Source organism: Bos mutus, chromosome 3 (genome assembly GCF_027580195.1).
Source record: "Bos mutus isolate GX-2022 chromosome 3, NWIPB_WYAK_1.1, whole genome shotgun sequence".
NCBI lineage: Eukaryota > Metazoa > Chordata > Mammalia > Artiodactyla > Bovidae > Bos > Bos mutus.
This window is the reverse complement of record NC_091619.1, coordinates 103,006,828-103,033,361: the sequence shown is the minus strand read 5'-3', so window position 1 is coordinate 103,033,361 and position 26,534 is coordinate 103,006,828. Positions and strand designations below refer to the sequence as shown.

General features: G+C 44.8%; 2 protein-coding genes across 37 annotated transcripts in view; one reads left to right on the top strand and one right to left on the bottom strand.

The window, feature by feature from the left end:
• Positions 1-1,226, bottom strand: part of LOC102286905 (olfactory receptor 2A12) — a 151,219-nt gene extending 149,993 nt beyond the window's left edge. For 8 of the 36 annotated variants that reach the window (XR_011463737.1, XR_011463740.1, XM_070368299.1 and 5 more), the window contains exon 1: positions 415-1,225. The gene's annotated coding sequence lies outside the window, so the exon portion shown is untranslated. Of the gene's footprint in view, positions 1-414 lie in introns of all 36 variants that reach the window. The other 28 variants (XR_011463741.1, XR_011463746.1, XR_011463744.1 and 25 more) reach the window with 13 other exon arrangements.
• A 7,036-nt stretch (positions 1,227-8,262) lies between these two features.
• On the top strand, positions 8,263-13,866 carry LOC102281829 (L-amino-acid oxidase). Its single transcript, XM_070362459.1, has 5 exons — positions 8,263-8,285; positions 9,525-9,726; positions 10,245-10,310; positions 10,467-10,660; positions 11,450-13,866. The coding sequence occupies exons 1-5, from the start codon at positions 8,263-8,265 to the stop codon at positions 12,240-12,242; spliced, it is 1,278 nt and encodes a 425-aa protein (XP_070218560.1). The 3' UTR covers positions 12,243-13,866.
• The last annotated feature ends 12,668 nt before the right edge of the window (positions 13,867-26,534 follow it).

Below are 26,534 nucleotides of genomic sequence, written 5' to 3'. Positions count from 1 at the left end.
TGTTGTGGTGATTGATGGAAAAAAAAACAAACTTCCTCAATTGTTCCTAATGAGACAGATACTCCCATAACAGGCACTGATTTTGCCAACAACATATTTAAGGCACAAGAGGAGCAGAGTGTGTAGCTTGGGGATATTACTCTAAAAGTCTAAAAGCAACAACTTTCATTTTGGATAAAAATCCACTAGACACAATGTAAGCCTGGCCACAACAGTACTCCATGTTTAATCCCCATTTCTCAGTTGTTATAGTGTGAAATTTCTGCATGAGCTTCATAAGACAGAAAGCCTACAAATTCCTCTCTCAGGTTGGGAGCTTCATAAACAAACCTCACCCACACAGGCAGGTGCTCTTCCCCTGTGATGTCCACCACATCAGTGATGACGAAAAAGAAGTGAGAATCTCTCACTTACCTGAGGGTTTCTTCCCGAATGTAGCTCTCACAGATCTCTAGCATCTATCTCTGCTGTTTTGGAACAGAACAGTGTGTTAACTGCTGTTGTCTCAAAGCGCTTTCTCAGAACCTCTTCACCAAAACTGATCTGGCACTCTAGCAGTGCTTGAAAGCTATCAGGAATAAAAAGACTTTCTTGGATTTCATCAGCTTCATGGCCGTCCAGAGGTATGTTTTGTTTTCCCATAAGAATCAAAATTTTAGATAAAGATTTTAAGTATTCTTTGTTTTCCTTCTCTTCAAGAGTTAAAGATAAAATGTCTTCATCCTGCTCTTTACCCCCCTTCTGCACTGGAATTTTGAGCATTGCTGTTGTTTATTTCCTTATGTTTTGGTTCCTGTTCAGAAGTTTCATCAACAGGTCAAGGCCTTTTAAAAAGGCATTCAGAAGTTGAGTCGTTAACACGATCACTTTTTTTCTGTTTCAGTGTCTCAATTTCATCTTCACTCAATTCTTTTTACTCGTTTTCTGTGTCTACTATGTGGATTATTCAAATGGCTGCTAAGATCGAATACTATTGGTATTGCATTATCTCGGAGAATGGTCCCATTAAGGACTAGTTCTGCAGATCATAGAAGTTTCAAAGTGTTTGGCACACGGTTGATAATGTTTATTTAGTTGATTAGGTATTTTATCTTCCAAGTCTGCTCGCCTACAGTTCACCACCTACTTCTGGCATCTGGCCGGATCCTGCGGGAACCTGAAGAAGGCCAGGTCAGACTGCATGCTCTTCCCAGCACAGTTGGGGGCAGCGCAGAAGTTCCACGTTGTCTGCCTGCCGCCAGCCCAACCCCACCACCCCTCTCCCCCCACCTCCCTCGCCTGCTCAGAGCAGCCTGCCTGCCCTTCAGGGCCAGGGAGGGAAGAATAGTCCTTTTAATAAAATGTGCTGAGACAATGAATAGTCATGTTCAAAAGAATGAAGTTGGAACTCTGCCTCACATCATTTACAAATATCACTTCAAAATGGAGTAAAGACCTCAATATACCAGCTGAAAATATAAAACTTGTAGAAGACAGCAAAGGGTAAGTCTTATGATCTTGGATTAGGCAATAGTTTCTTAGGACCCCAAATACACAAGCAACAAAAGAAAAAATAAGGATTCTTCAAAATTAAAAACATTTGTGCTTCAAAGGACACCATCGAGAAAGTAAAAAGGCAACCCATGGAATGGGGCTGCCAGAAATATTTGCAAATCATATATGTGAAAAGGATTTTATCTACAATATAAAGAACCCTTGTGCTTAGTCGCTCAGTCATTTCTGACTCTTTATGACCCCTAGGACTCTTTGTGACACCGTGGACTATAGCCCACCAGGCTCCTCTGTCCTTGGGGATTCTCCAGGCTAGAATACTGGAGTGAGTTGCTGTGTCCTCCTCCAGGGGATCTTCCCAACCCAGGGATCGAAGCCAGGTCTCCCACACTGCAGGTGGACCCTTTACCATCTTAGCCACCAGGGAAGCCCAAGAATACTGAAGTGGATAGCCTATCATTTCTCCAGTGGATCTTCCCTGCATTGCAGGCAGTCTTTACCAGCTGAGCTACGATAAAGAATCCTTACAATTCAATAATAAAGACACAAGTAACCAAATGAAAAAATGGGCAAAGGATCTGAATGAAAATTTCTCCAAATAAGATATACAGATGTCCATTAAGCACATGAAAAGATGCTCAAGGTCACTGATCATCAGTTCAGTTCAGTTCAGTCCCTCAGTCATGTCTGTCTCTTTGCAACCCCATGGACTGCAGCATGCCAGGTCTCCCTGTTCGTTACCAACTCCCAGAGCTTTTTCAACCTCATGTCCATCAAGTCGGTGATGCCATCCAATTATCTCATTCTTTGTCGTCCCCTTCTACTCCTCCTTTCAATCTTTCCCAGCATCAGAGTCTTTTCAAATGAGTCAGTTCTTCACATCAGGTGGCCAAAGTATTGGAGCTTTAGCTTCAACATCAGTCCTTCCAATGAATATTCAGGACTGATTTCCTTTATGATTGACTGATTGGATCTCCTTGCAGTCCAAGGGACTTTCAAGAGTCTTCTCCAACACCACAGTTCAAAAGCATCAGTTCTTTGGTGTTCAGCTTTATTTATGGTCCAATTCTCACATCCATACATGACTACTGCAAAAACCACAGCTTTGACTAGTAGGACCTTTGGTGGCAAAGTAATGTCTCTGCTTTTTAATATGCTGTCTGGGTTGGTCATAGCTTTTCTTCCAAGGAGCAAGCATCTTTAATCTCATGGTTGCAGTCACCATCTGCAGTGATTTTGGAGCCCAAGAAAATAAAGTCTGGCACTGTTTTCACTGTTTCCCCATCTATTTGCCATGAAGTGATGGGACCGGATACCATGATCTTTGTTTTCTGGATGTTGAGTTTTAAGTCACTTATCATCAGGGAAGTACAAATGAGAAAACAATGAAATATTACTTTACCCCCACTAGGATGGCTATAATCAAAAGCACGGATAATAGCAAGTGTCATGGAGAATGAGAAGAAATTGGCTCTCATTCATTGCTGGTGGGAAAGTAAAATGGTGCAGCCATTTTGGAAACCAATCTGGCAGTTCCTGCAAAGGTGAGACATAGAACTAACACATAACCCAGCCATTCCACTCCAAAGTGTATGCCTAAGAAAAATGAAAACCTATATCCACATAAAAAGAATGTTTATAGACGCACTATATATAACAGCTAGAACGTGGGAAACCAGATTGTTGCCCTAATGGTCTGGGAGCGAGCGACGAGAATGAAGACAGAACACAAAATCTGGTGCAGTGGGTCAGGAGACCTGCAGCCTCTACTGGACTGAGGTGCAGAGTCCACTCTGAGTCCAGATTTTATTCCTAAGTGCAGACTACAAGAATTTCTTTGGCCTTATCTTTCTCAAGACATATTCTGTTTCAATCACATACTCCTAAATGTCATGGATTACATTGACATAGTCCAGATTTCCTTATTTTTTATCCCAGGCCATTTCCTTTGGGCAAGTCTCGAGAACAATCAGCAAGTGTGTAGGCAGCGTTCATGCCTGGCACCAACCCAGTGTTCCAAAGTCCATGCTTTCATGATCCCAGTCGTACTCCCTTCTGGGTCTGGCCTTGGGGTTTGTAACAAGGCTATTATTCTAAGAAAAATGTGAAAGATAATTATTAATATAGTTTCTTAATATATGCTGTTTTTCCAGATTCTATTTCTGTGGAATTTCTCAAGGCTGAGAAAGTACATTATTAGGAATTCCCACTACACCAGATATGGTCAAACCCAAAAGATGAGTGGATAAACAAAATGTGGTATAAATGGAATATTATTCAGTCATAAATGGAATAAGAGCCATCCAGAAATGGCTATTATTTAGCCCTGAAAAGAAATGAAGCACTGATACATGCTGCAACATGGATGAATCTTAAAGAGGTTATGTTAAATGAATGGAGCCAGCCACAAAAGACCACATATTGTGTGATTACATTTATATGAAATGTCCAAAACAGGCAAACCCATAGAGGCAGGAAGCAGAATAGTGGATCCCTAGGGTTAGGGGGATGCAGAGAATGGGGGGGTGATGGCTAAAGTGTATGGGATTTCTTTTTTTTGTTTGTTCGTTTATTTATTTTTAATCGAAGGATAATTGCTTTACAGCATTGGTTGGATTTCTGCCACACATCAACATGAATTAGCCATAGTTGTACACGTGTCCCCTCCCTCTGAACCTCCCTCCATCTCCCACCCTTTCCCATCCCTCTAGGTTGTTACAGAGCCCCAGTTTGAGTTTCCTGAAGAATAATGAAAATGTTTTAAGTTAGTTGTGGTAATAGTAGCACAACTCTGTGAATACACTAAAAACCACTGAATTGCTCACTTCAAATGGGTGAATTGTATGGTGTATAAATTATATCCAATAAAGCTATTAAAAATTTAAAAGAATCGACAATAGAATGAGAGCAAGAAAGCAAGAGTCCTCGACCTGCCCAGCGATTCAGTTTCTCTTTAAACATCATTCTATCTGCCACTGCTAGCAACTCTGTGATGGAGGAACTACCTCTTTTTAGAGCTATTGCAGTTGTGTGACAAACCCTATCTCCAAAAGGAAAGAAGGAAACCAGCTTAGGTACCTACCTATGCCAGGCTCTTCACACATCATCTCATTTAATCCTTGAAATACCCTGTAAAGAAAGAAAGTATTATTACCCAGTTTTACAGATAAAGAAACCCAGGCTCAGAGAAGCATACTATATGTCCTAAGACACACAGCTACAACATGACTAAGCAGAATTTGAATTCAGTCTGTTTGATTCCATTGCTGGTGCCCTTTCTCCAACGCCACCCTAGTGCCCAGGATCTGAGTCCTGTGTCCCAGCTCCTGAACATCTGCTCATACTCCAGCCCCCTCCCCAGCCCCAGGCTGCTGCTCTGTGATGGTTTCCAGCCCCTTCTCCCTGCACTGTACACAGAGAACAAAGACTCGCGCTGGCACCACAGCCAGCTGGCCTGATTCCCCAGGAGAAGCAATTCCAGTGCCAGAGAAGCCCGCCTGTGCCTAAGGAAACCCTGGGGGCCCCAGAGGAATGGAGAAAAAAGCCCACTCCCCACGGCAAATGGGCCAGACCAGAGACTCTATCCTGCCCACAGAGGTAACACCTGAGAGGGGTGGGGAGAGCCCAGTCCTCCCACGGGAACTCATGGCTAGAATCCTCACCTTGGAGCAGAAGGCTCCGCAGTGAGACAGCAGCGGAACAGGAACATTCTCTAGTGAGAGCAGTCAGGAGGTCTGGCCTGTGCTGGGAACCCAGACTCTGGATTTCCAAACCAGCCCAGAGGTTCATTCCCAATCCTTACCCCTTCCTGGGAGATGATCCCAGCAGGTTTGGGATGGCCCACCTGGCATCCACAACCCCTTCCCGTCAATGACTGTGATCTGAGCTGGGAGAAGGGGCTTTCCCTAGGAAGGGAGATGGGCCAGAAGGAATATAGGGATGCAGAAGATGCGGGGAGGTGGGGGGAACTGAGTCACCACAATCATCTTTACCTGACAGCCAGGCCTTGAGGGCAGGGTTTTTCTGCTTGGCCCAGCCAATTGGCCCCTAGGGTAGCCTAATGGGATGAGGCCAGTGACTGCTGGGTGGAGCTGGCTCCTCTTAAAGAGAGGGAGAGTTGTACCAGACTCAGCCTGAGCTGCAGGGCCATGGTCAAGATGAGAGGTAAGGAGGGTCCCTCCTCTGAATCTGAGGGAGAGGCACCTGAGGAAGGAGGTATTGGACGCTGAAACAGGGCAGAAGAGCTAGATTGTGGAGTGGGGGTGGCTGGGGGGAGGGTGAAATGGGTCCAAGAGGGAGTCTGGGCATAGGGCCAGGCTAGGGAAAGAGGGGTGGGTATGAGATGGGACGGGAGCTAGGTCAGGGGCTATGAGTAGGTCAAGGTGTTGAAAGTGAGTCAAGAGGATAGATACAGATCTAGAGAATGCATTTGGAGGTTGGGCCCACTCAAGGGGAAGGTCATGGGGACTGAGACAGAATGGAAATCACACAGGGAGATGGGAAAACCTGTCCCAGGTGGAGAATGGATTTCAGAGGTTGAGGTAGGCCTGGTGGGGCTGCTGGGAGGCTTGACGCTCTGTCCCACGGGGCATGGTCACTCCTCTCCTCTTTCCTGAGAAGTCGCCCCTTCAGAAGGCCCTTCTAGCATTGGGAATGGCCTGCACTGGGAACCAGCGGGGTCCCTGCTCCTCCTCAGTGGGTGGCCCCTGAAGACCCCTTCTCTTCTGAGAGCTTCAGCTGTGCTGCCAGTACAAAGACTGGACTAAGGGGATTCTCACCCGCCAAAAAACCTAGAGCTAGTGAGGGGGCACTCCATGTGCCACAGCTCCTGGCTGTTCCCTTTAGAGCAAGTGGCACCAAGGAAACCACACAGACTCTCTTTCAGGGTTTCAGACTCTTAGCGGAATATCTCTGTACATCAGAATAGTTATTTGTATAGGAGAAAACCAAGTCACTCTGGACTTACGTTATGTATTAACTATGGTTTTCAATCTTGACTGCACATTAGAAAACATAGAATGGTTTGAAGAAAATACTGTGAGGCTGGAGAAGAACAACAGGACTAGCAAGTTCCTGTGGGGCATGAGTAGTCATTGAGAAAGTGGTCACAATTCCCCTACTCCTCTTCCCCGAAGAGAATTGTGCCACACACACACACACACACACACCCTCTCACAAATGCACACATTTTCAAAGAATACAGACACCCTCAGGCTCCCCAGTCCCACCTCATGCTCAAACACACACAGGGAATCAAACAAAGAACACAAGCAACCAAATTCTCGCTGAAACTCAAGCAAATGCATACATATCATTCTCCCTCCTCCAAACACAGGCCAACGTGCACTATTTCTACAACATCTCTCACTTTTCTGTACAGATTCACCCACACATTTACTCGGGTACCTACACTATTCCACAACATACTCATTTCACATAAAATCACAAACAATGCACAGTTACCCAGGGCAATGACCCAGACTTGCAACCACAGCAATTTTATCATAGATAACCTCATACACACACACTCACCATCAGAAGCAGGCACATTTACCCTCCAATAGGAAGCTGCACACAACCAGGATTTTCCAATCACACCCACACATGTGAACATTCACACCCACACACGTGAACATTCACACCCACACAACTAAAGCTAGCATAGTTCACACATCATTCATATCCCACACAACACAGACACAGACACAACCACAAACGCATGTTTGCAAGCACACAGTGGACAGACACTCCTGACCTTACCACTCCCACTCATCCACACAGACGAGGACGACAGACACAGACAGGTAGGGCAGGGTGCACAGCCCCAGCCCCCATTCCTTTCTCTGCCCCAGGAATCCTGATCCTGGGGCTTTTCTTGGCCACTCCCAGCTGCCTTGGCTACTATGAGGACTTGGCTAAGTGTTTCCAGGACCCTGAATATGAGTCTATCCTTGTCACAGCCCAGGAGGGCCTCCACACCTCCCCAGTGCCCAAACGCGTAGTGGTGGTGGGAGCTGGCATGTCAGGGCTGACGGCGGCCAAGGCCCTGCAAGATGCTGGCCATCAGGTGAGCTGGTGTGGGAGGGGCCGCAATCATTCACCTCCAGTTTGCTTCGTTGGGTGAAAAAAGAAAAGGAGTGGGGTTACAGCCCACCTTTAGACAACTGAGCATAACCCACTGGGTCTCTTAGCCCCTAGTTATTGTTCCTCAAAAAACTGCATCCCCTGAGACTTAACTGCAACTTGTGTTCTTTTGGAAATAAAAGTAGAGAAGGGCTATGCTAGCCAGAAAGGGCCAAGAGGTGTTCTGACCCCTGCAATCCTGGAGCCCTTCTGCATCACCTACGTTACTCAGGTCCCTCTGGGGGAAAACCTCACTCTGCCCAGTTTGGTTATCCTGCACATTCAGGGACCTACCAGTGGGAGTTCCAGAATAGAACCTGTGGCCAGGCCAGGTGGGAAAAGGGAGTAGATGACTCTGGGAGTGACAGCAGCCTCCCTGGATACTAGGTAACCATCCTGGAAGCCAGCGACCACGTCGGGGGTCGAGTGATGACATTCAGGAACGAGAAGGAGGGCTGGTACTATGAACTGGGGCCCATGCGAATCCCAAAGTCCCACAGGTAAGTCTCAGGAGAGGGATGGAGCAAAAGGCAAGGAGGAAGAATTAAGAGGAGTAGAGGATGGGCTGCTGCCACTGTGTCAGATCCCTTTTAGACTCACTGTCTCATGCAATTCAATCCTGCAAGTCTGGTCCCCCAGCTGACAGAGATGATCGAGGCTCAGAGCTCAGGGTAATACAGAAAGTGGAAGATCCCAAACTAATAATGACCATTTGTTGTCCGACTCTTTTGTGACCCTGTGGGCTGTAACCTGCCAGATTCCTCTGTCCATGGGATTCTCCAGGCAAGAATACTGAAGGGGATAGCCATTCCTTTGTCCAGGGAATCTTCCCAATCCAGGGATCCAACCCAGGTCTCTTGCATTGCAGGCAGATTCTTTACAGTCTGAGTCACCAGGGAGGCCAGATACTATTTTAAGCTATAAAATAAATAATAATAATAGTAGCTGTCATTCGAGGACACCTACTATGTGCATGGCCCTGTGTGCTAAGTACTATATGTGCATTATTTCATTTGACTCTCACAACCCTATAATGTAATACTCTTATTTTTCCTATTTACAAATCAAGAAATTGGGCTCAGAGATATTAAGTGACTGACTTAAGGTTCTCCTAGGAGGAAGTGACAAAGCTCCTCAAAATCAAGGGAGTACCTGGCACCAAAGTATATGATCAATTTCTAAATCAGAATCTGGAAGACAACCTGGCCCCCAGTTCCGGGGCTTGTAAGACAAAAAGATCCTTTGCCTGGTGCCCCACCACATGCCTCATTTTTTGCCTTAAGTGGAAACTAAACCTGAGATTTCCCTACAAACACTATCCTAAACCAAACCAAAAATTAACAGTAGCAGCCCAAAGTAGGAGTCTTTAGATATGGCCTCAAACTTACTTAGGGCTTCTCTGGTGGCTCAGATGGTAAAGAATATGCCTGCAAGGCAGGAGAACCTGGGTCGGGAAAATCCCCAAGAATACCCTCTCCAGTATTCTTGCCTGAAGAATTTCATGGGCAGAGGAGCTTGGTGGGCTACAGTCCAAGGTGTTGCAAAGAGTCGGACACAACTGAGCGACTAACACTTTCACTTTTCAAGCTTACTTAGAAATGGAATTTTAAATTCTGTCTGAGACAAGATGTCTTGGGCTCTGTAGTTGAGCTCTATATGCTGGGATTTCCTTAAGGGCCTTCTTTCAGTCATGGGGAAAACCTACTCCCTGTCTCCCTCAGTGCAAAAATAGGAGAAAAAGAACCAACGCAGCAGTAAGAGAAGGCGAGGTTAGAGATGAGGCGGCAGTCGGTCTGGGCTCCTTGGGCACACGAAGAAACTGGTTTTCCTGGAAACAGTTTCTACTGTGAGGTAAGCAGGAAAGAGGTGTCACATGGATGAGGGCCACGTTGAGCCTGTGTCTGTTCCAGGTTGGTCCACACCTATGTCAGGAAGCTGGGCCTGAAGCTAAACAAGTTCCTCCAGTACCATGACAACACCTGGTTCCTCATCAACAGAAAACGCTACCGCGCCGGGGAGGTTAAGGCCAACCCAGAGCTTCTAGGCTATTCCATGAACCCAAGAGAAAAGGGCAAGAATGCTATAAATCTCTTCTACCAGTCCATTGGCAAGGTGACTCCTGCCTCCTCCCTCTCCCCACCTCCCCCCGCTGCCACCCCAGGGTCAGGAAAAAACAGGTCTGGCCAAAAGTCACCTAGCAAGTTAGGTGACCATCCATCAGGCCACCTTACTCTTACCTGATACTCTTATGATTGGTCTATTTTCCTTCTAACACCCCCTAAGAATGTTGCCACCCGAGCCCTAGTGCCCAGCTCCATCTCTTCTGTCCCGTGTGGACTAATCATCCATTCCTTGGTTAAGCAGTACAAGGAAGGGGAATCAGCAGGTAATCCAATCCTTGGTAATGAATCAGTCTTCCTGGATTGAAGTAAATGTCTTCACCTTTAAATTAAATGAAGGAGAGATCTGGGGGGAAAGAGAAAATTTAGGAGGTGGAAACTCCCTCCCCCTTTTCCTTCCATCTACTTCCTCTTAGTCCCCACCCTCTTCAAAGGATCATCCAGAGAACCCAGAAGTCCTGCCTCTGGCTCTGTGACTTTCAAGTTGCTACCCCTTGCTCTTCTCTACAGCTCAAAAGCCTGAAAGAATTAAACTGCAGCCACCTGATGTCCTTTTATGATTCTTACTCCACCAAGGTGAGTGAGGCAAAGTCCCAAGATAGGGAGGAAAGGGGGTCTGTGCTCAACCTAGACCCCTGGGATTGTCCCCTCCCTACCAGGACCTTCTCCCAGTGCCCAAGGCTTCACCTCCCTGGAGTCCCCTCACCCCTGCTTCAACCTTGCCTACCCCAGGCCCCTACTGAGGCCCCTTCCTACATACTGCGTCCTCTATCTGATGCTTCCATCCAGCAGGCTTACCTGCTGAAGGAAGGGATGCTGAGCCAAAGAGGAGTAAAGATGATCAGGGATGTGATGAATGAGGATGCTGGATACTACAAGTCCCTTCTGGAGTCCCTTCGGATGGACATGATCTTCACAAGTAATGAGTAAGGCTGATCTGGACCAGACCTTGAGTCTGCCCCTTTCTCAAACACGCAGAACAGAGAAAGGGGACTTTGATTACTGAGTAGTTCCTACGTGCCAGGTGCCATGCTAAGCATTTTCCAAGGATGATCACATTTAATGCTATGATCACTTGGAAGGTAGGGCACTATAATTCAGAGTCATGTTACCAGTGAGGAGGCTGAGGCTTGGAGAAGTCATGCAACTCAGATTCACACAAGCTGGGCAAGGGCTGGAACACGTAGGTCTGCAGGATGCCTCCTGGGATGCAGAATTGCATGGTGGCTGAAGCCATGGGCTTTCCTGCTAGATTGCATATGTCATTGGGAGAAAGTCCCTTTTTTCTGGGTGTTCATTTTCCAAACTATAAAAGTAAGCAATGAACCCTCCCTCACAGAGGCTAGATAAGGTGAGATGTGTGAAGTACACGGACTTCCCCAGTTGTTCAATGGTAAAGAATCTGCCTGCAATGCAAGAGACCCAAGAAACACAGGTTCCATCCTTGGGTGCGGAAGATCCCCTGGAGAAGGAAGTGGCACCCCACTCCAGTATTCTTGCCTGGAGAATTCCACGGACAGAGGAAACTGGTATGCTATAGTCCGTGGGGTAACAAAAGAGTCAGACACAACTGAGCACGCATGAAGTATCCACCACATACTGCAGGAGGCCCGTTTCCTCCCTTTTTGGACTGGGATCGCTGCTGGCAACTCAGCAGACTGACTTTGTGCCTCCCACACTCCCCTCCTCCTCCTTCCCTCTCTTCACCACTACAGCTTTTCCGAGATCACCGGTGGCTTTGACCAGCTTCCCAAAGCCCTTAACGCCAGCCTGAAGCCTGGCACCATCCGTTTGGGCTCCAAGGTGGAGAAGGTAGTAAGAGATGGGCCTGAGGTTCGGATTTCCTACCGGATGGGAGAAACCAACTCTACCCTGCGCACCCTCACCGCAGACTTTGTCATCATCTCCGCCTCAGCCAAGGCGACGCATCTCATCACCTTTGAGCCCCCGCTCTCCCAAGACAAGATGGACGCGCTCCGCTCAGTGCCTTATACCAGCGCCACCAAGGTGGTTCTGGCATGCAACGAGTCCTTCTGGGAGCGGGACGGCATCCAGGGCGGGGTCTCCATTACTGACCTGCCCTCCCGCTACATCTACTACCCCAGCCACCGCCTCCCCAGCGGCAAGGGCGTCCTGCTGGCCTCCTACACCGTGGACAAAGACTCCCTCTTCTTCATATCCATGCAGCAGGACCAGGTGGTGGATATCGTCCTGAGGGACCTGGCGGCGGTGCACCAGATTCCCACGGAGGAGCTGCGGCGCATGTGCCCCTCTTCTGTGGTCAAGCGCTGGTCTCTGGACCCCCTCTTCATGGGCGCCTTTACTGAGTTCACACCCTATCGGTTTGTGGACTATTCACAGCAACTTTTCCAGCCAGAGGGCCGCATCCACTTTGCTGGCGAGCACACCTGCCTGCCCCACGCCTGGATAGACACAGCTATCAAGTCTGGCCTCCAGGTAGCCAAGAACATCCAGGCTGCCGTGGACAAAGAGATCACCGAGAGATAGAACCCTTCACCAACAGTCACAATCATTTCTAACCCTAAGAGAAATCCCTGAGGGAATCTGGCAGGAAGCAGCCTGTGAGGTGGGAGTTGGAGGCAGAGACCCTGGCGAGACTTCAGTGTTAGTTTCCCTGGCCCACAAACAGGATCCTCCAAATACCAGACAAAGACCCCAGCTGGCAAATTCATCCCCTTTCCTGCTTCTCTCTCCTGCAAGCCCTTGAGAAGGGTCAGCAGAGTCAGGGTATTTGGAGGGATAGGGGAAAAAAATCAAGGATGGAGGTACTAGAATCAGACCTTAGCTTGCATAATAGTAACAGGCAAAAGAGAAAGATTTCAACAACTCCCAAATTTCTGACATCTACAATTAGAAGCCCCTAAAGGAACAGACAAACTCAAACCACAGCACTGTTAAAACACAGATTAGCCACATGAACCCACAGTGCAGCAAACCCCATCATTGAGTGCCTGAGCCAGGGGCCCCATGTCTTAGTTCAGCTGGAGTCAGGGTGGATGGGAGATAACAGTTCTTTTTTGCTCTTTTTTGAGCCGGCAAAACAGGACCTGGCTTCCTAGGCATCTCCTGGCCCATGGACTTTTTATCTCCGCCCTGATCTCCTCATCACCAATTAGAACTCACCTCCCTGCCTCTGCCTGTCTAGTCCACACATCCGCCTAGGAGGATACCAAGTACATTCTAGATGTTCCCTGCACACTCTGTTCCTCATTAACACCTGCCCTGTCCTTCCAGGCCTAGCTGAAAGTGTTCCCTCTCCCCAAATCCTTTCTTAATGACCAAACTTAGACCCCCAAGGACCTCTTTCCTTTGAGCTACAACCTTTTCTACCTAGAGTCCTAAACATCTGGACTGTGGATCTTCTGGTACTATTACCTCTTATTTATCCAAGTAGACAGAAGTAAATAAAGTGGTAAACCCTCTCACTAGACAGCTTTCCTACCAGGAGGACTCAAGATCAGCATGATGTCCTGAAAATGGCATATTTATAGGAAGAAGGGATAGAGGGAGGAGACATTTTCTTACTGCATTTGGTCCATTGTTAAAACCCCAGCCTACTTAATTTGGGTTTTCTATGTACCTCTGTATCAGTCAGGGCTTTTTCCAATTCAGGTGCTGGAAATCAAACCCAAACTACCTTAGGGAAAAGGCAGTGCTTTGGCTCGCATATCTGAAAAGTCCAGGATGAAGCTTACTTCACCAAGACTAATTGTGTTCAGGAACTGATAAGTCATCATTAAGCTTCTCTCTTCCCACCTCTTGATTCTGCTTTCCTAAGTTAGTGTCCATATTGAGTTGAATGATGGTCCCCAAAATTCATATCTACCCAAAACCTGTGAAGGTGATTTTATTTGGAAATAGTCTTTGCAGATGTAATCAAGTTAAGATGAGGCCATATTGGATTTGTATGGTCCCTAATCCAGTAACTGGTGTCCTGATAAAAGGGAAATTGAACACAAACATACACAGAGGGAAGACAGCCATGTGAAGATGGAGGCAGATTGGAGTGATGCATCTACAAGCCAAGGAATGCCAAGGATTGCAGAAACCTCCAAAAACTAGGAGGAGGCATGTAACAGACTCTGCCTCAGAGCTCTCTGAAGGAACCAACCTTGTGACACTGGTCTTGAACTTCTATTCTCCAGTGCTGTGAGAAAATAAATTTCTGCTGTTTTAACCCACCTAATTTTATGGTAATTTGTTTCAGCAGCCCTAGGAATCTAATACAGCTTCCTTCATTCTTCTGGCAAGAAAGACAGTCAGAAGCAACTCCAAGATTATATCTTCATAGGTTTCCATTCAAGGGGAAAGAAAGGGCTTCTTTCTCCCAGGTTGTTTTAGTTGCTAAGTCGTGTCCAACTCTTTGCGACCCCATGGACTGAAGCCCATCAAGTTCCTCTGTCCAAGGGATTTCTCAGGCAGGAATACTGGAGTTGACTGCCATTTCCTTCTCCAGGGGATCTTCTTGACCCAGGGGTTGAACTCACGTCTCTGGCTTGGCAGGAGGATTCTTTATCACTGAGCCACCTGGGAAGCCAGAGCATTCATTTATATTTTCATCCTGTCCATCCATGCTTAGTTGGGCCCATCTCCCAACCTAGAAAGTAGATCTTGTGATCAGCAGCCAGTGGAAGGGAAGAATGGGACAATCTTCTAAGGATTATAGGCTGGACAGACAAATAAAGCAGATGGACATAACTCTAGGCTGGGCTAGGGAATACAGCTGAGCCATTCCAGGCCTGGATTAAATCAGCTCCCTTGGAGTTTCCAGTGCTAGATGATTCGCCATCAACAGTCATGATGCACATGGTGAACTCCCTAGAACCTGTCTACACCAAGGGAGGAGTCACTTTCCAAACTGTCTTCTGGGCTGTTTATCTTTAATAACCCCATTAGTATCATGACAAAGGCCGTACCTTCTTGAGGCTCTTAGAAAAAAGGAGGAATCCTGACCCAGTGAAGTCCAGGCAGAGAAAGAAGAAGAAGGTGGGACTCAGGGAGAGCAAGGTCCCTGGGGAAGAGCTCACCATAAACCCCCTCGGCCCTGAAGAAACAAATCAGGGAAGAGCAGAGGCAAGAACAAGGAAGCAAAGGGCTCTTTGCTGGCCTCTGCCCATCGGAGATAAAACTGAGGCCCCAGGGGCATGGAAATCAGCTGTGCAAAGAGGATTAAGTAGCGGGAGAGGAGAATGGAGGATGGAACCACAGACCCAATCTGTAGTTTGGAGGGAAATGACTCCCAACATTTGGGTGGGAGTATTAGGCAGAAGATAAAAATGTTCAGAGATAGTTTTTTGTTGTAGAACTGCCACATGAGGTTCTCAGTGACAAAAATCTGAAATCAAATCTGAGTGATTTAAGTTGAAAAGGAATTTGAGGAAGACTGTCAAGAGGCTCACAACACTAACAGGAGCATAAGTGGGTAGATGCTAAAGGAGACCTGTGACCTGAGCCATAGCCGAGCTCCTGCCACAGGGGCAGCCCCATAGATGGCACTGTGGCCAGGGAATGCTGCTTTGGCTATTGGACCACCACCATGCTCTCGTCTACTGCTGTCAGAGCTATCTCTGTCTAATGCCTTTTCATTTCCCCCAGATTCAAAATCATGGATAGGAGCATCCTAGCTGAGCCTAGGTCAGCACCCACTCGGGGGCTTCAGGGTCAGGGAAAGCAAGTAACCAGTAATACTCTAGCTTTTGGAGTGGGAAGTGAGGTATTGCCTTTCATCAGACCTTACTGTGCTGGGTTCTCCAGGCACAGGAAGCAACCAAAAGGCAAAGTCAAGGTAAGCCCCTAAGGGAAGGACAGGGCACAGACCACCTCTGCCACGTGAGCCACTGAATCTCTCTGAGTCTCACTTCCTCAGCTCATCAATTAGGATAATACCCCAGCATATCGTGGCTGAAGGGATTAGAGATCATGTACTTGGAGGTACCTGGAGATTTGTGTGTGCATAGAGCATGCATGAAGCCTTTGCCTCCAGTGCACTGAGAGAGGAATTATTCCCAGGTTAAGGGTGAGGACACAAAGCTTAGTGGGATAGAGTGACTCGCTGAAGATTCTACAGCCAGGTGTTGGAAGAGAATTCACAGCCAGGACTGCCTGACTCAGAAGTCTAGCTCTTGCCACAGCACAATGCTGCTAGTCTTGGAGACAGAAATTGTTAGTGCATGTTGGGAAGCATAGTACAAAATAGCCGTAAAAGGAGAAAGTCCTTGGGAAAATGGCGAAGGGCCAGAAGTACCCGGCTTTGTACTGCGGACAGAAAAACATCTTCTGCCTTTGGTTATGCTCGGCGCCAAGATTTAATAATAAATAGGGATATTACTTGAGAAAACAGGTTGTGGGATAAGCACATGAGTCACTTAGAGCCCGCTGTCCTTGAAATGTTTTTACTGATTATGTGTTAACCCTGTATGCGCTCTGCTGGCCGTATACTTTAAGCTCTTTGTTCCTGCTTCTATAAAAAGGCTCGACTGCAGAAATAAACTTGTCAGTCCTTGCAAGAGACTGTCCAAGTGTCATTCTTTCAGGTTCGTCACTTCCAAGTCCCGGGGAGAAAATCCCCAACAGTGCAAGTTCCTGTGCCCAACACACAATGAGGCCAAACTGAAACATAGAAGTTTGGAGTAGAGAAAGGTTTATTGCAGGGCCATGCAAACAGATGGGGGCTCATGCTCTAAAAAGCCCTGAACTCTCCAAAGGGTTTCAACAAAATATTTTTTAAAGCCACATGCGGGGCAGAGCACAGGGCCGGTTGGGTTGCCGGGTCTGTGATCAGCTTGTGCACAGTTCTCTGATTGGGTGATGGTGAGGTAACACGGTGGTGTTACAGGGGTTAACATTAACAGTCCTTAGGCTTCAGGAGGCCTGGGGCTATATGCTCATGGTCATCAAGTGGTTAATATCTTCCATTTGGTCGGGGGCTGGGGGCTCGTATCTGTAAAGCAACTCAGGAAATGTGCATCAAATACTGTTATTTAGGTACTTCAGGGGCTGTCCTGGTGGCTCAAACAGTAAAGAAACTGCCTGCACTGCGGGAGACCCGGGTCCAATCCCTGGGTCAGAAAGATCCCCTGGAGAAGGCCATGGCAACCCACTCCAATATTCTTGCCTGGAGAATTCCATGGACAGAGGAAACTGGTGGGCTACAGTCCATGTGGTCACAAAGAGTCGGACACAACTGAGCAACTAACACTCACTTTTTTTGTTTTTTCAGGTACTTCAGAGGGAAGCTAAAGCAGAGAATATGAGGGAAAGGCCTGTCCTAGGAAGGCTCCATGGGTTCTACTTGGTTACAAAATGACTGGCCTGAAAGAGATGGGGCAAAATTCAGACCAAGAAGACACTGAGGCAGGCAAGGTGGTAGGAGCCTATGAGGGAAGAGTTGAGCATGGGCTAGAATATTATCTCTACAAAGCTATGCTCCCTCATTTCCTTTCTACATGCTTTCTTGAGGGGAGAAAGAAAAGAGTGGAGTAGTGACTCTTAAAACCTTAAAACAGCCTCACTCCAGATCTCTACTACAAATTTCAGTGAGTAACCTTTTTAATTTCTGCATCAAAACCTGGGAACACTCATAGAAGGGTGAGTGCATAGAACAGCTATATGTAACATATGCCTTAACCAAAGCAACGGTTGAGAATGGCTCCAGTAACTCTCGAGAGGTAAAAACATGCCACATTCTACCCCAGAATGTACCACCCACACAAGCCACATGGAGGTCTAACTCTGGGAATCCCAAGCTGAAGCTTTACTCTGAGTATGCGGAGTCAAGTAAAGTCTCCCTTGGAATCCCAGGGCATGACATCTTCTCTTCCTGCCACCAGAGATCTTCTTAGAACCCAGGGAGTACATCAAGGGCCAGGTGCCAGAACTGTAGATTAAGAAGCAAGTTAGAACTTGGAATTGGGCCCCTTCAGATGCCAAGAATCTGTTAACAGGCCTCAGGGGAAAGGATGAGGAATGAGAGGTGGAGGAGAAGGAAGGGGACCCGGTCAGGAACAAAAACTCAGTACCTTTTCACCCTCCGTTACCAAACATTTTATATTCATCATCGATTGTTCGTCTTCCTGCTTGACAGGGAAGGAATTGAGGCTGTGCAAGTGAGAACAATGCAGCATGCAAGTATAAGCACCCGGACTAGTTGGTCACAATAACAGCCATCATTGTTGAGGCTTACTTACATGTATCACGTACATTCATTTCTAACTGAATCCCCACCCGATCCCCCACAAAAACCAAGCTCTATGAAACAGGCACAACTATCACCTCCATTTTACAAATGAAGGAACTGAGAAGTAGAAAGCTTAGTTTGTTTAGCTTTTATTTGGCTGCACCAGGTCTTAGTTGCGGCTCGTGGACTCTTCATTGCTGCATGTGGGACCTTCTTTGCAGCATGCAGAATCCTAGCTCCTTGGCCTGATCTAGGATTGAACCAGGGCCGCCTTGTACTGGGAACACAAAATCTTAACCAACAGACCACCAGGGAGGTCCTAGAAAGCTTGTTTTGCTCTAAGTTGCATAAACAGGATTCTACATCTGACGCCCTGCGTGTATTCAAAAGTTTAAATTTTTAGTTTCACATGTAAATTACAGAATTATGGATAGAGGTTTGTGAATTGTACAGGAGGCAGTGATCAAGATCATTGCCGAGAAAAAGAAATGCAAAAAGACAAAATGGTTGTCTGAGGGGGGCTTACAAATAGCTGAGAAAAGAAGAGAAGCTAAAGGCAAAGGAGAAAAGGAAACATATACCCATTTGAATGCAGAGTTCCAAAGAATAGCAAGGAGAGAGAAGAAATCTTTTCTCAGTGATCAGTGCAAAGAAATAGAGGAAAACAATAGAATGGGAAAGACTAGAGATCTCTTTAAGAAAAGTAGAAATAACAAGGGAATTTCATGAAAAGATGGGTACAATAAAGGTAAGAAATGGTAAGGACCTAACAGAAGCAGAAGATATTAAGAAGAGGTGGCAAGAATCCACAGAAGAACTGTACAAAAAAGATCTTCATGACCCAGTAGCCATGATGATGTAATCACTCACCTAGAGCCAGACATCCTGGAATGTGAAGTCAAGTGGGCCTTAGAAAGCATCCCTACAAACAAAGCTAGTGGAGGTGATGGAATTCCAGTTGAGCTATTTCAAACCCTGAAAATGATGCTGTGAAAGTGCTGCACTCAATATGCCAGCAAATTTGGAAAACTCAGTAGTGGCCACAGGACTGGAAAATGTTAGTTTTCATTCCAATCCCAAAGAAAAGCAATGCCAAAGAATGTTCAAACTACTGCACAATTGCACTCACCTCACATGCTAGTAAAATAATGCTCAAAATTCTCCAAGCCAGGCTTCAACAGTACGTGAACCATGAACTTCCAGATGTTCAAGCTGGTTTTAGAAAAGGCAGAGGAACCAGAGATCAAATTGCCAACATCTGCTGGATCATGGAAAAAGCAAGAGTTCCAAAAAAACATCTATTTCTGCTTTATTGACTATGCCAAAGCCTTTGACTGTGTGGGCCACAATAAACTGTGGAAAATTCTGAAAGAGATGGGAGTACCAGACCACCTGACCTGCCTCTTGAGAAATCAGTATACAGGTCAGGAAGCAACAGTAAGAACTGGACGTGAAACAACAGACTGGTTCCAAATAGGAAAAGAAGTCCATTAAGGCTGTATATTGTCACTTTGCTTATTTAACTTATATGCAGATTACATCATGCAAAATGCCAGGCTGGATGAAGCACAAGATGGAATCAAGATTGTCGAAAGAAACATCAGTAACCTCAGATATGCAGATGACACCACCCTTATGGCAGAAAGCAAAGAAGAACTGAAGAGCCTCTTGATGAAAGTGAAAAAGCTGGCTTAAAACTCAACATTCAAAAAACTAAGATCATGGCATCTGGTCCCATCACTTCATGGCAAATACACGGGAAAACAGTGGAAACAGATTTTATTTTCTTGGGCTCCAAAATGACTGCAGATGGTGACTTCAGCCATGAAATTAAAAGACGCTTGCTCCTTGGAAGAAAAGCTATGATCAACCTAGACAACATATTAAAGAGCAGAGACGTTACTTTGCCACCAAATGTCCGTCTAATCAAAGCTATGGTGTTCCCAGTAGCCATGTATGGAAGTGAGAGTTGGACTATAAAGAAAGCAGAGTGCCAAAGAATTGATGCTTTTGAACTGTGGTGTTGGAGAAGACTCTTGAGAGTCCCTTGGACTGCAAGGAGATCAAACCAGTCCATCCTAAAGGAAATCAGTCCTGAATACTCATTGGAACGACTGATGCTGAAGCTGACACTCCAATACTATGGCCACCTGCTGCGAAGAACTTACTTATTGGAAAAGACCCTGATGCTGGGAAAGATTGAAGGTGGGAGGAGAAGACAACAACAGAGGATGAGATGGTTGGATGACATCACAGACTCGATGGACATGAGTTTGAGCAAGCTCTGGGAGTTGGTGATGGACAGGGACGCCTGGTGTGCTGCAGTCCATGGAGTCGCAAAGTGTCAGACAAGACTGAGGGACTGAACTGAACTGAACTGTAAATTACATAAAAATATCTCCCAGATTCCTTGCAGTAAAAGTGAGCTAGTCCAAACCAGAACCAGACCTAGTTGCCATTCCCTTCTCCAGTGGATCTTCCTGACTCAGGGATCGAAACCAAGTCTCCTATGACTCCTGCATTGCAGGTGGATTCTTTACTGTTGAGCCACTGGGGAAGCCCATTATTATTTTTAAACTACTTAAACCAAAGAATCAGAATGCTGCTTCTTCCTTGAGCCTCTATTTGTCTGAAGGGCTTCCATTCAATACCAAGGATGTGACCCTATCTTTTCAAGGTTAGAAAAGAAAGAAATAAAATTTCTGGTGATGCTTGACGGAGATGTAAGTTAAACTTCAGGAAACACTTTCAACTATGCTCCGGGGAAGGTTGGGAAATTGCTTTCTCTGGAAATGTTCCCATCTTGGAGCCCTGTGAGCAGGGGGGTGGAGGAGTGAGAATCAGCCACTGTGCTCCAGGCTGTTGTGCACCAGGCAGGTATTGGAACTGAAGCTTCCCAGTCTTAGCCAGTGCAATGGAAATGCTGATTCCTCTACGTATGGCAGAGCTAGAGTAGGTCAATGAGACCAAGGCTGAGTTCCTAAGCTACTCAAAAGAAGAGGACAATTCAACAGGAAAGTTCTGACCTAACAGCCCATCACCACCAGTGTGCCACACTCTAAGCCAAGAGGAAGGCAGGGAGTGTTTATGGACTGAATGTGTGCTTAAAGATCACGAAGCCATTCCCCATTTTTAAAATAAGAAAACTGAAAAAGTCCAGAGGAATTAAAAACACAATCAAGGGAAATAGAATAACTTCCCAGTTTGGTTTGAAGAATAACTAAAGAGGACTTTTAGAAGTGAAAAATGTAAATTATATTAAAAACATAAGGAAAGATTTATGAGGCTGACATGCTGCCTAATGCACAGGGATAGATTTAATAGAAGGTTAGACTTGATTAAAAACATAATCAGCAAACTGGAAGAAAGAGCTAGAAAAAAATTGTCTCTATTTAAATATAAATTGCTTAGAAACAAAGACATGAAAATATGAAAAATAACTTAACATTATTTCCCTTGATTGTGTTTTTAATTCCTCTGGAGGAACAGAACCGTGAACAGAACCTCACTAAAAGATCTTCCAAAGGATGTACTTCAGGAGGAATGATTCCAGAATCAGGATGGGGAACACATGTACACCCATGGCCGACTCATGTCAATGTATGGCAAAAACCACTACAATATTGTAAAGTAATTAGCCTCCAATTAAAATAAATAATTTTTTTAAAAAACAGAATATTTCAAAGAATATTAAAAGCATGAAGTAAATCTAAATAAATTCCAACTGTGTAAAACAATAGTAACTGTGGCCATTTTTCAATGTTAAAATTTTTTAAGATAGAACCAAAATCCCAGACAACAATAACCTATACACCAGGAGGAAGATGATTGGAGATAAAATATAATGTATACCAGTAAATGAAATAACACAGTACAGCTGATACAAAAAAAAGTCTACTAAAGTCACTGCTGTCAAAGATTTAAAAATCTTTAACAAGTAACTTCAGTTCAGTTCAGTTCAGTCACTCAGCCGTGTCCAACTCCTTGTGACACCATGAATCGAAGCATGCCAGGCCTCCCTGTCCATCACCAACTCCCAGAGTTCACTCAGACTCACATCCATCGAGCTGGTGATGCCATCCAGCCATCTCATCCTCTGTCGTCCCCTTCTCCTCCTGCCCCCAATCCCTCCCAGCATCAGGGTCTTTTCCAATGAGTCAACTCTTTGCATGAGGTGGCCAAAGTATTGGAGTTTCAGCTTCAGCATCAGTCCTTTTAATGAACACCCAGGACTGATCTCCTTTAGATTGCACTGGTTGGATCTCCTTGCAGTCCAAGGGACTCTCAAGAGTCTTCTCCAACACCACAATTCAAAAGGATCAATTCTCCGGTGCTCAGCTTTCTTTACATTCCAGCTCTCACATCCATACATGATCACTGGAAAAACCATAGCCTCGACTAGATGGACCTTTGTTGGCAAAGTCATGTCTCTTCTTTTGAATATGCTATCTAGGTTGGTCATAACTTTCCTTCCAAGGAGTAAGCGTCTTTTAGTTTCATGGCTGCAGTCACCATCTGCAGTCATTTTGGAGCCCCAAAAAATAAAGTCTGACACTGTTTCCACTGTTTCCCCATCTATTTCCCATGAAGTGGTGGGACCGGATGCCATGATCTTAGTTTTCTGAATGTTGAGCTTTAAGCCGACTTTTTCACTCTCCTCTTTCACTTCCATCAACAACAGGCTTTTTAGTTCCTCTTCACTTTCTGCCATAAGGGTGGTGTTATCTGTATATCTGAGGTTATTGATATTTCTCCCGGCAATCTTGATTCCAGCTTGTGCTTCTTCCAGCCCAGCGTTTCTCATGATGTACTCTGCATAGAAGTTAAATAAGCAGGGTGACAACATACAGCCTTGACGTACTCCTTTCCCTATTTGGAACCAATCTGTTGTTCCATGTCCAGTTCTAACTGTTGCATCCTGACCTGCATATAGGTTTCTCAAGAAGCAGGTCAGGTGGTCTGGTATTCCCATCTCTTTCAGAATTTTCCACAGTTTATTGTGATCCACACAGTCAAAGGCTTTGACATAGTCAATAAAGCAGAAATAGATATTTTTCTGGAACTCTCTTGCTTTTTCCATGATCCAGCGGATGTTGGCAATTTGATCTCTGGCTCCTCTGCCTTTTCTAAAACCAGCTTGAACATCTGGAAGTTCATGGTTCACGTATTGCTGAAGCCTGGCTTGGAGAATTTTGAGCATTATTTTACTAGCATGTGAGATGAGTGCAATTGTGCAGTAGTTTGAGCATTCTTTGGGATTGGAATGAAAACTGACCTTTTCCAGTCCTGTGGCCACTGCTGAGTTTTCCAAATGTGCTGGCATATTGAGTGCAGCACTTTCACAGCATCATCTTTTAGGATTTGAAATAGCTCAACTGGAATTCCATCACTTCCACTAGCTTTGTTCATAGTGATGCTTTCTAAGGCCCATTTGACTTCACATTCCAGGATGTCTGGCTCTAGGTGAGTGATCACACCATCATGATTATCTGGGTCATGAAGCTCTTTTTTGTACAGTTCTTCTGTGTATTCTTGCCACCTCTTCTTAATATCTTCTGCTTCTGTTAGGTCCCTACCATTTCTGTCCTTTATCGAGCCCATCTTTGCATGAAATGTCCCCTTGGTGTCTCTAATTTTCTTGAAGAGATCTCTAGTCTTTCCCATTCTGTTATTTTCCTCTATTTCTTTGCATTGATCGCTGAGGAAGGCTTTCTTATCTCTCCTTGCTATTCTTTGGAACTCTGCATTCAGATGTTTATATCTTTCCTTTTCTCCTTTGCTTTTTCCATCTCTTCTTTTCACAGCTATTTGTAAGGCCTCCCCAGACAGCCATTTTGCTTTTTTGCATTTCTTTTCCATGGGGATGGTCTTGACCCCTGTCTCGTGTACAATGTCACGAACCTCCATCCATCGTTCATCAGGCACTCTGTCTAACTTACCCATACTATTATTCCCTTTGTTAGTACCAAATTCTTCTCTTGTTTTCCTTCTTTTTCAATTTTTAAATTGGAGGATAATTTCTTTATAATGCTGTGTTGGTTTCTGCTTTACAATGCTGTGTTCTGTTTCTGCTATTTTACACATTGTGATGTATATATTTCAACACCATTCTCTCAATTTGTCCCAGCCTCTTCTTCCCTCCGTGCACCCCACTGTGTCCACGAGTCCATTCTCTACCTCTGTGTCTCTATTCCTGCCTTGCCAATTGGTTCATCAGTACCGTTTTTCTAGATCCCATATATATGCCTTAATATACAGTATTTGTTTTCCCTTTCTGATTTACTTCATTCTGTATGACAGGCTCAAAGTTCATCTACCTCACTAGAACTGACTAAAATTCGTTCCTTTTCATGGCTGAGTAATATTCCATTGTATGTATGTACTAAAACTTCTTGATCCCTTCATCTGCTGATGGACATCCAGGCTGCTCCCATGTCCTGGTTATTTTAAACAGTGCTGCAATGAACACTGGGGCACACGTGTCTTTTTCAGTTATTGTTTTCTCAGGGTATATGCCCAGAATTGGAATTGTTGGGTCATAAGGTAGTTTTATTCCTAGTTTTTAAGGAATTCACACTGTTCTCCATAGTTGTTGTATCAGTTGACATTCCCACCACAGCAAAAGAAGGTTCCCTTTTCTCCACACCCTCTCCAGCATTTATTGTTTGTAGATTTTTTTATGACAGCCATTCTGACTGGTGTGAGCTGACACCTCATTGTAGTTTTGATTTGTATTTCTCTAATAATGAGCAATTTTGAGCATCTTTTCATATGTTTGTTGGCTGTCTGTATGTCTTCTATGGGTAAATGTCTATTTAGATCTTCCGCCCATTTTTTTATTGTTGTTTTTCTGATACCAAACTCATGAACAGCTTGTATATTTTGAAAATTAATCCTTTGTCAGTTGCTTCATTTACAATTATTTTCTCCCATTCTGAGGGTTGTCTTTTCATCTTGTTTATAGTTTTCTTTGCTGTGCAAAAGCTTTTAACTTTAATTAGGTCCCATTTGCTTATTTTTATTTCCATTACTCTATGAGGTGGGCCAAAGAGGATCTTGCTGTGGTTTATATCAAAGAGTGTTCTGCCAATGTTTTTCTCTAAGAGTTTTGTAGTTTCTGGTCTTACAATTAGGTTTTCAATTCATTTTGAGTTTTTGTGTGTGTGTATGGTGTTAAGAAGTGTTTAATTTCATTCTTTAACATCTAGGTCCAGCTTTCCCGGCACCATTTATTGAAGATGCTCTCTTTTCTCCATTGTATAGTCTTGCTTCCTTTGTCAAAGATACGGTGCCCATAGGCATGTAGGTTTATCTCTGGGTTTTCTATCTTGTTCCATTTGTCTATATTTCTGATTTTGTGCCAGCACCGTACTGTCTTGATTGCTGTAGGACATGTTATAATGGCTATCATCAAAAAGAACAAATGCTGGTGAGGATGTGGAAAATAGTATGGAGATTTCTCAAAAAAATACAAATAGAACTGCCGTATGACCTGAAAATTCCACTACAAGGTATATACCTGAAAAAAAAAAAAAAACACACTAATTCAAAAAATGCTGTTCATTGTGACGTTATTTAGAGTTGCCAGTTATGGAAGCTACCCAAGTATCCATCAACAGATGAATGGATAAAGAAGATGTGGTATATATACAGGGGAATATTCAGTTCAGATCAATCGCTCAGTCATGTCTGACTCTTTGTGACCCCATGAATCGCAGCACGCCAGGCCTCCCTGTCCATCACCAACTCCTGGAGTTCACTCAAACTCACATCCATGGAGTCAGTGATGCCATCCAGCCATCTCATCCTCCGTCGTCCCCTTCTCCTCCTGCCCCCAATCCCTCCCAGCATCAGAGTCTTTTCCAATGAGTCAACCCTTCGCATGAGGTGGCCAAAGTACTCAGCCGTAAAAAGGAATAAAATTTTGCCACGTACAGCAACATGGATGGACCTGGAGGGCATTATGCTGAAAGAAGTGTCATACAGAGAAAGACCAATATTGTAGGACATCACTCGTACATGGAACCTAAAAAATACAACAAATAAGGGAATAAAACAAAAAGGAAGCAGACAGAGATATAGAGAATGAACTAGTAGTTACCATGGGGAGAAGGGACTGGGGAGGGAACATATTGGGGGATTTTTTCAAAGGATTATTATGGGGTTATATGAAATCATGTACATGAAAATTTGAAAATTGTAAAGCACTATAGAATTTAAGGAATCTTTCATTGAATTAAAAAATTTAATAAAACATTTTCCCTTAAAAAAGAAAATAGACCAAGAAAAACAAATACTGTATGATGTTGCTTATATGTAGAATATAAAATATAAAACAAAGTACTGAAAATAACAAAAAAGAAATAGATTTACAAATTCAGAGAACATATTGTAGGTTAGCAATGAGAAGGGGGAAGGGAAGGAGTAAGACAGGGATAGAGGATTAAGAGGCAAAAAAGACTATGTGTAAAATAACCTACAAGGATATATTGTTTAGTGAAGGTAATATATACAATATTTTATAGTAACTATAAATGTAGTAAAACCTTTAAAATTTATGAATCACTATGTGGTATACCTATAACTTGTATAATGTTGTACAT